The 13,946-nt window shown below is 36.4% G+C and overlaps 1 protein-coding gene across 1 annotated transcript in view; it reads right to left on the reverse strand.

The window, feature by feature from the left end:
- Positions 1-1,742: 1,742 nt before the first annotated feature.
- The window catches only part of LOC116811477 (ATP-dependent RNA helicase DDX3Y), a 17,559-nt gene continuing 5,355 nt past the window's right edge, over positions 1,743-13,946 (reverse strand). Inside the window, exons 3-17 of the mRNA XM_032756509.2 lie at positions 13,114-13,161; positions 10,246-10,375; positions 9,326-9,481; positions 9,146-9,245; positions 8,352-8,487; positions 7,550-7,635; positions 7,223-7,321; positions 6,978-7,138; positions 6,437-6,581; positions 6,184-6,328; positions 5,758-5,939; positions 5,571-5,688; positions 5,145-5,298; positions 4,684-4,817; positions 1,743-4,183 (exon numbers count right to left, since the gene is read on the reverse strand). Coding sequence (XP_032612400.2) covers positions 4,104-4,183; positions 4,684-4,817; positions 5,145-5,298; positions 5,571-5,688; positions 5,758-5,939; positions 6,184-6,328; positions 6,437-6,581; positions 6,978-7,138; positions 7,223-7,321; positions 7,550-7,635; positions 8,352-8,487; positions 9,146-9,245; positions 9,326-9,481; positions 10,246-10,375; positions 13,114-13,161 — 1,874 coding nt within the window. The 3' untranslated portion in view covers positions 1,743-4,103. The remainder of the gene's footprint in view (positions 4,184-4,683; positions 4,818-5,144; positions 5,299-5,570; positions 5,689-5,757; positions 5,940-6,183; positions 6,329-6,436; positions 6,582-6,977; positions 7,139-7,222; positions 7,322-7,549; positions 7,636-8,351; positions 8,488-9,145; positions 9,246-9,325; positions 9,482-10,245; positions 10,376-13,113; positions 13,162-13,946) is intronic.

Consider the following 13,946-nt stretch of genomic DNA (forward strand, 5'->3'; position numbering starts at 1 on the left):
AATATTATCTACTAATCTTCAAACATCAATAGTAAATTAACTAAACTGTATTACCATCAACCAACCTTAACAACTTAATTGCAAATCCAATTTTACCTACATTATATCTTTTATCTGGAGACAATAGTACCCAAAAATCAGATCATTTACTAAATATGCCTGTAATTGATAAGGACGAATTCTTTTTAACTGCATGAACCTCAAGACAGCGCGTGTCATATCAATCGTCATCAGGATGATTAATACAAATTAAAATAACACACCTACTTATATATATATAAAAGATGTGTAAGAAACCAAGTAATGTTGAGAATATACAGCAACCACAAATAAACTGAGACCAAGTGCAAAATGGCATAAATACTTATGAAAACCAGTATCTACTGAAAACAGGTAAGACATGCACGAGCATTGGCATTTACCATATTCATTAAAATAGTCTGTTGCTGCTACAAACTAGAAATTAGGTGCTATTTACACAACAGGATTCCACACAGCTATCAGAATGTTACAATTCTAAGTAACAATGTAATTCCATCTCACAAACGTAACACTTACTGCAAAAAACAAGTAAAAAAAAAAAACAACTGTAGATTTCATTTACACCAAGTTTATTAGACCAAAGCTTATGTGTGCTGTTAAAAGAAGTGCTTATCCTTTGCAGTTTGAGGTTGGTTGCCAGAAGGGGACACAAAGGGACACTGAGGTTCTTGACTTCCTTTTTTTTTTTTTTTTTTGTAGCTTTGTATTAAGTCTTTTTTTTTTTTTTTTTTTTAATTATACTTTAGGTTTTAGGGTACATGTGCACAATGTGCAGGTTTGTTACATATGTATCCATGTGCCATGTTGATTTCCTGCACCCATTAGCTCGTCATTTAGCATTAGGTATATCTCCTAATGCTGTCCCCGCCCCCTCCACCCCCCCACCCCACAACAGTACCCGGAATGTGATGTTCCCCTTCCTGTGTCCATGAGTTCTCATTGTTCAATTCCCACCTATGAGTGAGAACATGCGGTGTTTGGTTTTTTGTCCTTGCGATAGTTTACTGAGAATGATGTTTTCCAGTTTCATCCATGTCCCTACAAAGGACACGAACTCATCATTTTTTATGGCTGCATAGTATTCCATGGTGTATATGTGCCACATTTTCTTAATCCAGTCTATGTTGACTTCCTTAAAAAAACCTACTTCAAACGTTAACACGTTAGACCAGTTTGGCTATCGTGTTTGTTAAGCAGCACTAACTGCTGCAATGTGTTAATGGGATTGTCAGCTACCAGAAAAAAGAAGTTGGACAAAGGGTGCTTATGCGATTCTCAGCTATCATTAACCTACTCCAATTAACTCTTGACCTTAAGTAGGTAACCACTTATAATCAAAAAGTAATTTGTTAGGCAACTGACTTTTTACCCAATTCATTCTTAGTTCAGCCATCTTTCACATTAAAAATGCTTAAAATAACAATCACACTCATAAGTTGCTTAGACCAAAATGCAATACATTCTGCATGTACAGACCTTTCAGATTTCCATCAGTCAGAATACAAATCCTGCCTCACAACTCCAACCTTCTACCACCTTCATCATTTATTCAAGTATGTAAGGCAAAGAACTACTTCTAGCCTCAGGATGTATTTTACGAACAGCTTTGGTAGTTAGCCAAGAAATCAGATTTCCAATCTTCAGGTTAAGAGCACAAATTCATCTTCAACTCAACATTAAGCTACAAGTGATGGCAGAAAGACTTTTGAACTTTTTATTTTAGTAAAATCAAAATAAACAGAGCACATGCAGTGCCAGCATCTAAAACTAATACAATAAGCAATTACTAAACTTTTACAGTGACTCGAGGTTTAATGATTACATTCAGTAATTCCATTCTTTATTTACTGAAAAATACTGCTGGCTGATAAAACTGAATGTTAAGTCACTGACAAAAATAACCACGTTTGAGGACTGTAAATATGCCAGACAATCACCGAAAATGAAACAAAACATGTAACAAAACTCAGAGAAACTTTGCAGATGTGGACACTTCCTATCAGTGTTCAGAAGTGTTTCATTAATATCTTAAGACAAGTATATCAAAACCTTGGCATGTTTTAGTTTCAAGTTGACAATTTTGTCTTAAATTTTGTCAGAAAATTACGGCTACATCGCCAATGCCGGGTCTGCTTAATTTGACTCAAGTTTAATAGGACTTAACATTAAAAGCTCACACTACCCCGAAATATATTATTTCACATACGGTGACATTCAACATTCAAGTGCCAGTGTTTTTTGTACTGTCTTTTGGTCAAGTTTCTTTAAACTTTCAAAGAATCATTTTTAGGCTTACAAAAATAAATATTTGTCAAAATGTTCAATAAATATTACACAACTAGCAGCAAAAAGTATCTAAAATCTGTTGTGTGCAAATAGTTTTCTTCTCAACTACCATACCATGGTCCCCAATAAAATTTAGGAATCTACTTCTTCACTGGCTGCATTCAACAATCTCCAAGAAACACAGTAAGATTGAAAGGTCAAGGACACCCACACAAGACATATATATATAAAATTCTCTGAATGTGCAATAAAATAAGTACTTTGTAAAAAGTTATGGGAGAAATGTACAAGAGTCTAAACCTACACTAATTGAAATAGCACCTTAACAAATGACTTCAATACTGTCAAGTGCACCTACTTAGAAGTTTTAGAACAAGGCACAATACACTTGAAAATCTATTGCACTTTAAGAAATTTTTGCCAACTTCTTATGCCACTGAAAAGATCTGTTTTTAAAGATCATTGCATCTGGCCACAACATCAGTACAGAATTCCAAGTGGGAGAGGCATTTTTAGTGGTGGACAATCATCTTTGGCCAAATTTAGCACAAGAGAACTATAAATACCATGGAAACCTATGCAACTAAAACACACTAAAACTGCAAATATAGAACACATTCCTTGTGCAGTTTAGTATGTATTTGCAACCTGTGTGATTTCAAGGATTTCTGTTAGTCTTAGATTTGCAAAGTCTACAAGTGTAAGCCATTTTAACATTTCAATGCAGCTTTAACAGAGCAATATGAATCTATATTAAATAAAAGCCTGCTGCATAATCCTTTGTTTAAACCCTTCTTGACCAAAAAACATCAACACTAGCATGCATTGAAGACCAGAATCCAACCAGGCCTGTAGTGAGGCCTGGTCACTGCCATGGTCAGCCATTCTAACATTTCAAATTTCTATAGCAGGCATTAAAAAAACTGATTAAATGAAATCTTCCCCATTTTATCAAAGCTTTAAACCTTTCTTGTGATAGTACGCCCGCGTTTGCCTAGCTTAGAATAAACTCCCTAAACATTAAATGAGAAATTGCTGTACTTACTTGAATTAAGCTAAAAGAGGTCTTCCGAAAATATTAATGGGTATATTGATATATTCCACCTCATCATGACTGGAATGGCTTAAACAGTGTAAGTTTCTAAGTGCCTATCCAGGATAGAGTGAGCAAGTCAGAACTTAATTTAGTATAGGTTGGCCATATAAAAAAACTATGCTTTAATGCTTTAAGATGGTCTCCCAACCCCCAAGTCTGCAAAAACCAAACAGTCCTAATGCAGGCTACTGCTTCAAGTTTTTTTTCCTTTTTATATTTATGGATGAATTGATGATTCCTGTTAAAGTTGTATCATACCTATGTGCCAAGGTTTGATTTTAGGCCAAGTTTAGTAAATTTATTTTGTCAAAACAATTGGTATCGTGAGCATTACTGAGCCAACAGGACATCAAAGTAGGAAGTTGTCTAAAGTTAAAGTCACAGTACGTTAACAAACGATCCTCAGTCACAAAATTATAAATGCAGTTTGGGGTGGGACTAAAGCAGGAGGGGAAGAGTTTAATCCAAACTACAGCAATTACGTCTTCAATTTCTGAATAGGGCTGCTGTTTATTTCTTTCATTTTTCTTCTTGTGACTTTGAGCTCCCTTGAATTATCAGGAGAATCACAGCTGGTAATGTACTGCAAGTTCTTGAAGCTACACGATATAGTCTGGCTAAGTTACATGTGGTTTCCATATTAACTTGTTTGTAAGGGTGACTTTGCTGCAAAGCAGATTCAGTTGCCCCACCAGTCAACCCCCTGGGAGTTATAATTTCCTCCATATCCATCACTACTGTAGAAGCCTCCATAGCCACCTATCAAGAAAAATGTTTAGAGAGAAATTAAGTCATCCGTTAATACCCTTTTTTCGTCAAGTACTTTAACATAAAACCAGTAAAAGAAATCCAGTGTTGGATTTTGTGTCCCTCAGAAGTCAAATTTCCCCAATGAATTACGCTTTGAAAAAGAGAACTCGTAAGAAAAACAAAGAGTCCAAGCCAGGCACGGTGGCTCAAGCCTATAATCCCAGCACTTCCGGAGGCCAAGGTGTGCGGATCATGAGGTCAGGAGGTAGAGACCAGCCTGGCCAACATGGTGAAACCCCATCTCTATTAAAAATAGAAAAAAATGAGCTGGGCATGTTGCCACGCACCTGTAATCCCAGCTATTTAGGAGGCTGAGGCAGGAGGGTCACCTCCAGTGAGCCGAGATCAGGCCACTGCACTCCAGCTTGAGTGACAGAGTGGGACTCCATCTCAAAAAAAAAAAAAAAAGAAAAACAAAAAGCCCCTCCTAAAAGAAAAATTAACATTACCTCCACCAAATGCTCTGCTGTTGCCGTAACCACCTCCACCACTGCGGCTGCTGCTTCCACGACTAGCACCAAAGCCAGAACTGCTGGAACCGCTACTTTGTCGATAGTCTCTGGCACCAAATCCTCCACTGAATCTATCATTGTAAGCAAAAATACAGCATGGCAGTGTTAAGTATAAACTGAAAATTCCTGCTTAAACTTTGCAATTCCCAATTTGATTTTTCAGTTCAATTCCATTATGTTCCAATGGGAACCATCCCATTAATGTCCCAATGTGTTCTAACAGTATTTCTAAAGGACTCAGCAGTGAGGAACTGACACTTAATTCCTTGTCACCCTCTCTAATAATCATCCCTTGCCCAAAATGTGTATGTATTATTGTTGAAAATAACTGTTTAACACTTTTAAGAAAGCTTCTTGCCCCTAGTACGTAATAACAAGAGTGAAGGCTCAGTGTGTACCTTTTAGATCGTCCACGACTGCCACCCTTGTAGTGGTGTTCATAAGCCATATTTTCCAACCAAGAAGGCACTTCTTGTTTAGCTTCTACAAGAAGATCCAACAAATCCTTTGTAATATTCATATTTTTTTCATTAAAGAATGAGGTGGCAAGGCCTAAAGTGTTCAAAAAAGCACATGAATTTTCCATAAAGTAGCGGAGTATTCTTATATTCATATATAAAATACACTAAGTAGAAAACTAAAATACGACATTTTAATTTGTAATATAACCAAATCAAAGAGACTGGAATACAAACTTTTACTTGGCTGATTAATCTGACATGAAATTTTACCTCAAAAATAAACGTTCTATTTTTAATATTCTGTGTCAAATCTCGGCTGTATGCATCACAAAAAAAAAATGAACTGTCTAACAAACCCCTTACCCAGGTTTCCTACACGTCCTGTACGGCCAATACGATGCACATATTCTTCAATATCACTTGGCAAATCAAAATTGATAACATGTCTCACATTTGAAATGTCTAGTCCTCGTGCTGCCACCTGAAAAATAACTTCTATTAAAAAAAAATCACTATCCACATGATTAATTAAAAAACAAAATATACATACAGCTGTAGCCACTAGAATTGGGCTTTTTCCCGAGCGAAACTGGTGAAGGGCCTCCTCTCGATCTCTCTGTGACCGGTCTCCATGAATACTAGTACAAGCATATCCTTCATGGTATAAGAAATCTTCCAGGGAATCTGCCCCCTTTTTGGTCTCCACAAACACTAAAGTCAGTGAATCCCTCCCTGAAAAATTATAAGGCTTTGTTTACACAGTGAATTAGCATCACTACTTAATCTAAATTATTAACTGGCTTAATTCTAGTCCTTGTGCTAAAATACATCTTGGAAGCATGCAAACAGAGCCAATTAATGTAAGCATTGTTTTAGCCATGTTTAGAAAGAGGAGACAAGACAGGGGGAAAGGCCAGAAGATATGTAAAGAGATTATCTTTACCTGTAACTGACACTATTCTTACTCATAATTTACCTGTTGCACCTAAAAGGTCCAGCAGAAATGACCGTTTATCTAAGTCTTCCACCCAAACTACTTTCTGTGTGATGTTCTCAGACGTAGAGCCTACTCTTCCTACAGCCAAAAAGATATATTCATCCAAAAAGTCACGAGCAAGCATCTGAAACAGTGAGAAAAATACTCAATTACCTTTTTTAATACATAAATTTTCTGAAGATAATGAATAAACACAAATGTTCTGAATAAAAGTTCCAACGTGAAACAGTACCTGTATTTCCTTAGGAAAAGTAGCACTAAACATCATGGTGTGACGAACGCCCTTTGGTGGCATAGTATCTTGTTCAACTATACGACGTATCTGAGGTTCAAATCCCATATCCAGCATCCTATCAGCTTCATCCAACACTAAGTACCTATTATGAAAACCCTCAGTTGATACTGGATTATTAGATCTGAGAAACTAATTACTATATGTAGTTGTGTAATTAATTACACTAATATAGTCACTCAGGTAGTAACTATTGCAGTGTCACAATTTGACACATATTCAACAAATGCATACACACACACACACACAAAATCAAGAGATAAAATGCTCAAGGTGACAACCAAATTACCCATGTTGATTGTTAAAGCTCAGAGCCTCATTTAAAATTTCACTTACTCTTTAACAAAAACGTTAACTGCAATTTTCAAAACTATGTAGAAAATTAAATTATTAACGTTAAAGCAGTACTAGCAAAATACAACAAAAGTAATCAACTTTTAATACAAAAATAGATGCATCCCATATATAAAAACTGACATACTTGCAGAAGTCTAATCCAATCTTTCCTCTTTCCATCATATCCACTAGACGTCCTGGAGTGGCTACTAACAAGTGGCATCCACGTTCTAAGTCCCGAATCTGCTGACCAATATCAGCACCACCATAAACTACACAAGGACGAACTCTAGATCGGTAGGAAAACTTTAAGCAAAGAACATATCAGTGGCTATAAAAACATCATTTGATAAATGAGAAAAGCAATAATCACTAAAATGAGTATTTTACTTTTCTGGCTTCCTCATAGATCTGTACAGCCAATTCTCTTGTTGGGGCTAAAACCAAGGATATTGGATATTGTTTGCGGCGTCCATACCTTCCATTTTCCTAAAAAATAAATTAATTTTAAATTTATAACCCAAAACTTCAATTATTTTTAAAAATTCATCACTTTCTCTTTATAATTTGCAGATTACATCTGCAAACTTGTTTTCGGTGGGTGAATGGGGTAAAAAAAATGAAAATAAGGTATATATGGCTTCAGTTAGAAAAGTCAAAGGGGCTTTACAAGGTTTTTTAAAACAAAAAGGTCTTATTTTATAACAAAACCTTTACCTTCACAGCCTTCAAAGCTTCTCCTGGACCATCTGTGTATATCTGACTCAGTATGGGTAAAAGAAATGCTGCAGTTTTCCCAGATCCTGAAAACAAAACACTGGCTTATCATTTCTGAATATTAACAGATGACAAAGTGTTCTAAATGCCCTTGAATTGTAAGAAAATTCTTCTTACTTTATTTCCAATTTCCTAGGAAGTTACAGTAAATTTATACGGCAAACCTAAGAACAAAGTGACTACTATGCTTTATTTTTAAACAATGCATTTCAATTGGTAAAAAAACACAACCATTTTTCTGAAAAGTGGCATCAACTTTCAGTTCAACATTTTTTTGTAATCACTATATACCATTGGAAGGTAAAGCAGGGGTCAGTAAACTTTCTGTAAAAAGCTACATGGCTCTTGCAAGCCAGTCTCTCTGCCACATCTCTGGCTAACCTCTACAGCTACAGATCTAACAAATGGGTATGGCTGTATTTCAATACAGCTATTGAAAAATAAACAAGAGCTAGGTTTGACCTAAAGGATGCAGTTTGCTAACTCCCATGGAGTTAACTGAAAAATACGCAGTTGTATTTCTTAAAGAAGATTTTGCCATAAGCTTCCTCAAGATGTCCAGATAAAAACACTAGTTTCATCCCAAGGATCCAAAGGTATACACAAAAAGACACATCCTCAGCTAATCTTTACCTACCTCAAATGCTAAACATAGGATTCGAATATCCCTTCAGAAAATACTACTTTTAAAGTAAGTCTGATCAGGTATTCTTAACTTTCACTTTGTATCAAGTAAGCTTACCTGTTTGGGCACAAGCCATTAAGTCTCTTTTTCCCTTAATAATGGGAATGGCATGTTTTTGCACTGGAGTAGGACGAGTATAGCGAGTAAGTTCAATGTTCCCCATGATAATTTCTCCCATGTCAATATCGCTGAACTGCCAAGAAATTTAATGAGGTTAATCAAATAGAAGTACATACAGAAGTAAACACAGCAGATATAAAATGCTGTATCTGTTGCAATTTCTGTTTTATACTAACATATTAATGGAAGTAACCAACTAAACTGTCTGATTTGGTTTACACATGCTATGATTTCAGTGAAAGATTCACGGCATTTTTAAAGAAAATGCCTGGGTTTAATCTACATTGAAAAATGTTTTTGGAGGCCGGGTATGGTGGCTGATGCCTGTAGTCCCAGCACTCTGGGAGGCTAAGGCATGAAGATCACTTGAGATCAGGAATTTGAGACCAGTCTGGCCAACATGGCGAAACCCTGTCTCTACTAAAAGTACAAAAATCAGCTGGGTGTGGTGGTGTGCACCTGTAGTCCAAGCTACTTAAGACACTGAGGTGGGAGAATGGCCTGAACCCAGAAAGGAGGATGCAGGGAGCTCAGATCATGCCACTGCACTCCAGCCTGTGTGAAGAGAGCAAGACTCTGTCTCAAAAAAAAAAAAAAAAAAAAAAAAAAAAATTGGATGCTTCATATGTTTGATAAATTTTTAATTCCAGAATTATTCTTAATGACATTAATTTTTTTTATAATCCAATGGGTTTGCATTAATAACTTTAAGAGTCAAACAAAAAACTTACATTCTCAATATGTGGAGGACAGTTACTGCCAGTTGCCTCTACTGGTATATCATCATATTTCTCAAAGTTAATCCCCGTGTTTCCTCCAGAAAACAGTTCTCTGAAATCAAATAATTATTACATATATGTTATACTAAGCAATAAATTTCATAACAATTAACATACACTTCAAAAACTTACTGCTCCAAGCGTTCACTTGGTGGAAGTGGTTTTGACCAATCATCTTCATCTGACTTGTCACACCAACGACTATGTCCACTCCGTTCAAATCTGCCAAAGCCAGGTCTGTCACGATTGCCAATACCATCATAGTCACTCCGTCCACGGTCATCAAATCTGAATGGCACAAGCAATCAAAAGTACATGATTTAGCCCATGTTAGATTACCATCGCTCTAGAAATGTACTCGAGTATCAGTTGAATTACTGAACACAACCGCCCTTCAAAGATACTGGCAATTCAATATTTGTTTCTCATGTGAAGTAAGGCCCGCTAATTAACCAGTACTTAAAGTGTAATTTATGTCTTCATTTTTAAGAAAATTATGAAAAATTTTTTAAAAAGATCACACAGCTTAGACCTCACATGCTAAGAATTAGGTTTTTAGATACTTATAACTAGTTACATACTTTACATCTTCATTTAAAATAGTATCATCTAAATATATTTACTTAGGAAAGCAGGAATAACACTTGAATTTCTCCTTTATATGAAAACAGACATGTGACAAGAGAATAAAAATTAGAGTTTTATTCCTATTTGTGAAAAACAGAAGACAGGATTAAATACAGCTATTAGATTTTTAAGATCAACTTATAACACACATAAAAATGAAGTGTTTACAGCTGTCACAGACACGCTGTATCATTTAAGTTGAAACAGATTTCACTGTGTCAAATACCATATTCATCTAATTTAATAAATTAATTTTAGTAAAGACCTCTTACTGCTAACAAAACGATGAGTAAACCAACATTCTGCTTTAAATCCATTAGTAATCTGTTAAAGACATGCTTGACCACTGAAAGTACGAAGAATGAGAACTTACCAAATTAAGATTCCTAAATTGCTACTGTATATACATACAAGCTGAGATTTACCTTCCCCTTGATCCACTTCCACGTTCACTGAAATAACCAGACTTTCCTCTAGAATCTCGAGACCCAAAACTGCTATATGCATCCTTATCTTTGTTGCAACTCCAACCTGAACTGTCTTTATCATGGAATCCTTCAATAAAAAAGCAAAAATCAGAAGGTGACAAGACTTTTACATAATTTGCATCTTTCCAAATATGAAGTCATTCACATGTAGTCTTCCTTTATCTTAATGGGACCAAAGGTCAACAGGTCCCATAAGCAGAATTTTTAAAAGCTTTAATGTTTTCTTCCACCAGAGATTATTATATGAAGCAAAGTAATCTCATGACCTGAGAACAAGGTAGCTTGCATGTAACATAACTATGCTATTAATACTATACTATCGTAACAATTTTTTTCACTCATTTTATAAGTGTAAATGTTACATATCCAAAATATAAACCTACTCCAATTAAATTATTTGAGTCTTTTTTTAAGCTGTGACTGATTAAGAGGGATTCCATGTTCCCAATTTTTAAGCTGAACTTGTAGCTAGTGCAAGCCCATTATGTTAGTTTCTTAGTTATGTCCCATCCTTGACAAATCCTGAATAATACAAAAGGTGTTAAACCTAAACATTTAACATATGCTATATATAATACACATATTGGGAAGGCCCAGCTAAGTAAACGATTACCTTGGGACTGTGGGTTACCTAGAGAAAAGCTTGAACTAAGAGAAGAGACCTACATAATCAGAAGAAATATGCCAGACAGATAAGACAGAGATGGCTCACACCTGTAATCCCAACACTTTGGGAGGCTGAGGCAGGCGGATCGCAAGGTCATGAGATCAAAACCATCCTGGCTAACACGGTGAAACCCCGTCTCTACTAAAAATACAAAAAAATTAGCAGGGCGTGGTGGTGGGCACCTGTAGTCCCAGCTACTCAGGAGGCTGAGGCAGGAGAATGGTGTGAACCCAGAAGACGGAGCTTGCAGTCAGCTCAGATCACACCACTGTACTCCAGCCTGGACAACACAGCAAGACTCCATCTCCAAAACAAAAAAAGCTCCAACTCTATGCACTTTATGACCAAAAACTACTCATATGTAGTAGTATGTAGCAAGCATCATGGTAAACAAGGACTTATTCAATGAAGAACCTGGAGAAGGCAACTTGCTACCTATCAACAACAGTATAAAGAGGACTAGTTAGTTGAGCATCTTAATGCATTTTTTAAAATCTAGCTTTGTCTAGTAACACCAAAAAGAAACAGATCAACTAAATGGAAGTAGTCAATACAAAACAAGGAATTTCCATGTTGTCTACTTTGCTCTACCAGACCTCTAAGATAGCCTCAAATTCTAAAAGTCTAAAAGTAACTATGTTATCTTAACATGCTCGGTAAGAATAAGGTATACTTGTGTTAAAAAAAAAAACCCTCATTGCTGCCTACTTTCCATGTCTACAAACTGATAAAAAAAAAAAAAATAATAACAAGAGTAAACTCACTCCACAACCACACACTTACCTAAATTCAAACATTTCAATGAATGTTAAAAGTTACAAGTTAATAAAGTTATTTTCCCCTGCTTTTAAATCTCCAGTATTAGACAAATGAATAATCGTACTTCCTAAATCTAGATCTATTGCACTAAATCAATTGTACTTCCCAGATTTAGGAAGTTGGATGTTTATGGTCTCTTCCATTCCCTCAAATACTAAAATATTGCCAACTCTCCTTAAGGCACTTAATAAACCTTTGATGCAATTCCAGCCAGATGCAATACTAAGAATACCTGTGATAAAAGAAATTCTCCAGTTATTTTTTTTTTTTTTTTTTTTTTGAGACGGAGTCTCGCTCTGTCGCCCAGGCTGGAGTGCAGCGGCGCAATCTCGGCTCACTGCAAGCTCCGCTTCCCGGGTTCATGCCATTCTCCTGCCTCAGCCTCTCCGAGTAGCTGGGACTACAGGCGCCCACCACCAAGCCCGGCTAATTTTTTTGTATTTTTTAGTAGAGACGGGGTTTCACTGTGGTCTCGATCTCCTGACCTCGTGATCTGCCCGCCTCGGCCTCCCAAAGTGCTGGGATTACAAGTGTGAGCCACCGCGCCCGGCCTCTCCAGTTATTTTGAAAAAAGAATACAAAATCATTAGCTAAGTGGTCTTCTGACAAACATACTCAGACTTATACAGAGGCTACAGACTAAACAAAGAAATACAAACCCACTCCACACCCCTTTATCATTACCTTCTTTCCTTTTGGTTTTACTTTTCCTGACCTTTCCTTCTCCTAGAATTTTTTTGATGTATATGCAGCACTCGAAACATCACCCCAATTAAACTTTTCTAAATTACAAATTTAATAGTAAACCATCCTAAGTGTTTTAATGCATTTCATACAACACCTTTCAAATGAAGTTGTTTAGGCCAAAACCAGACAATCTCACCAGCTTATTGGATGTGGCCAAAAGTGCTAATCTTAACAACTGTTAACTAGTCTGAAAAAAAAAAAAACCATTTTTGCTGTGCTAACTTTTTGAGACAGCAGCAAGCAGGACTTTATCACTACACAGTTTCTTTTACATAAGGCATTTCCACAAATACACTGGTTTCAAATTTCAAAACATAAATGTTTACAAACACGTAAAGCACTATACAAAACCCAGATTCTTTGGGCTCAGTTTGCCAAAGGAAACAACAACTATCCATCATTCAACATTATACGAACTTTTCCAAAAACAGAAAGTGCTAGTTCTTAAAGACAGTCCAAAAGATGCACAGGAGGGGACAAAAAACGTTTACAGACTTCCTAAAGTTACTTTTTTCCCTAGGCTTTGATTAGCTGCTAAAGGTTAGGTCTACAAAGTTGCCTTGAAGACGTACCTTTAGATGCTTCTCTGTTCCTTAAGTGAGGAGGTATATAGCGCCCTTCTAAAACAGAAAATGTAAAATCAGAAGCCTATAACATCACCAAGATACTGCCTTTTTAGAAAATGTCTATTAAAAAATAGGTCCTGGAAAACAAACTTTTAAAACCTGTATTTTATATAATAAACTACTTTGCAACATGAGCAGAAAAAATGCTTACTCTAAAATACATCACAAACCACAAATATTTCAGTAGCTAGTAGTGGTTAACTAACAATCATGTTTTAAAAGGATCTATTTCCAATAACTGCTTCATGAATCAACACTGACCATTAAACATGGTAATTACCCCAGTATAAAAGCCTACTAGGAAAAAAAAGACTCTATGTACTATACCAAATTAACTACCCAGTAAGAGGCTTTTAAAAAATCTGTATTGGGCTGGTCACGTGGCTCACACCTGTAATCCCAGCCCTTCGGGAGGCCAAGGCGGCCAGATCAAGAGGTCAGGAGATCGAGACCATCTTGGCTAACAAGGTGAAACCCTGTCTCTACTAAAAAAAATACAAAAAATTAGCCGGGCATGGTGGCAGGCACCTGCAGTCCCAGCTACTCAGGAGGCTGAGGCAGGAGAACGGCATGGACCTGGGACGGGCAGCTTGGGGTGAGCCAAGATCGCACCACTGCACTCCAGCCTGGGCGACAGAGCGAGACTCCGTCTCAAAAAAAAAAAAAATTCTGTACAGGTAGATTAAAGTGATACCATAGAAACACAAGAAAAATTGGAAAGTGAAAATGATCTAGAAAACAAATTGCGTGTTTTAAGTTAAATCAACAGCCCAGTCTAT

This window comes from Hylobates moloch, unplaced genomic scaffold (genome assembly GCF_009828535.3).
Source record: "Hylobates moloch isolate HMO894 unplaced genomic scaffold, HMol_V3 SCAFFOLD_25, whole genome shotgun sequence".
NCBI lineage: Eukaryota > Metazoa > Chordata > Mammalia > Primates > Hylobatidae > Hylobates > Hylobates moloch.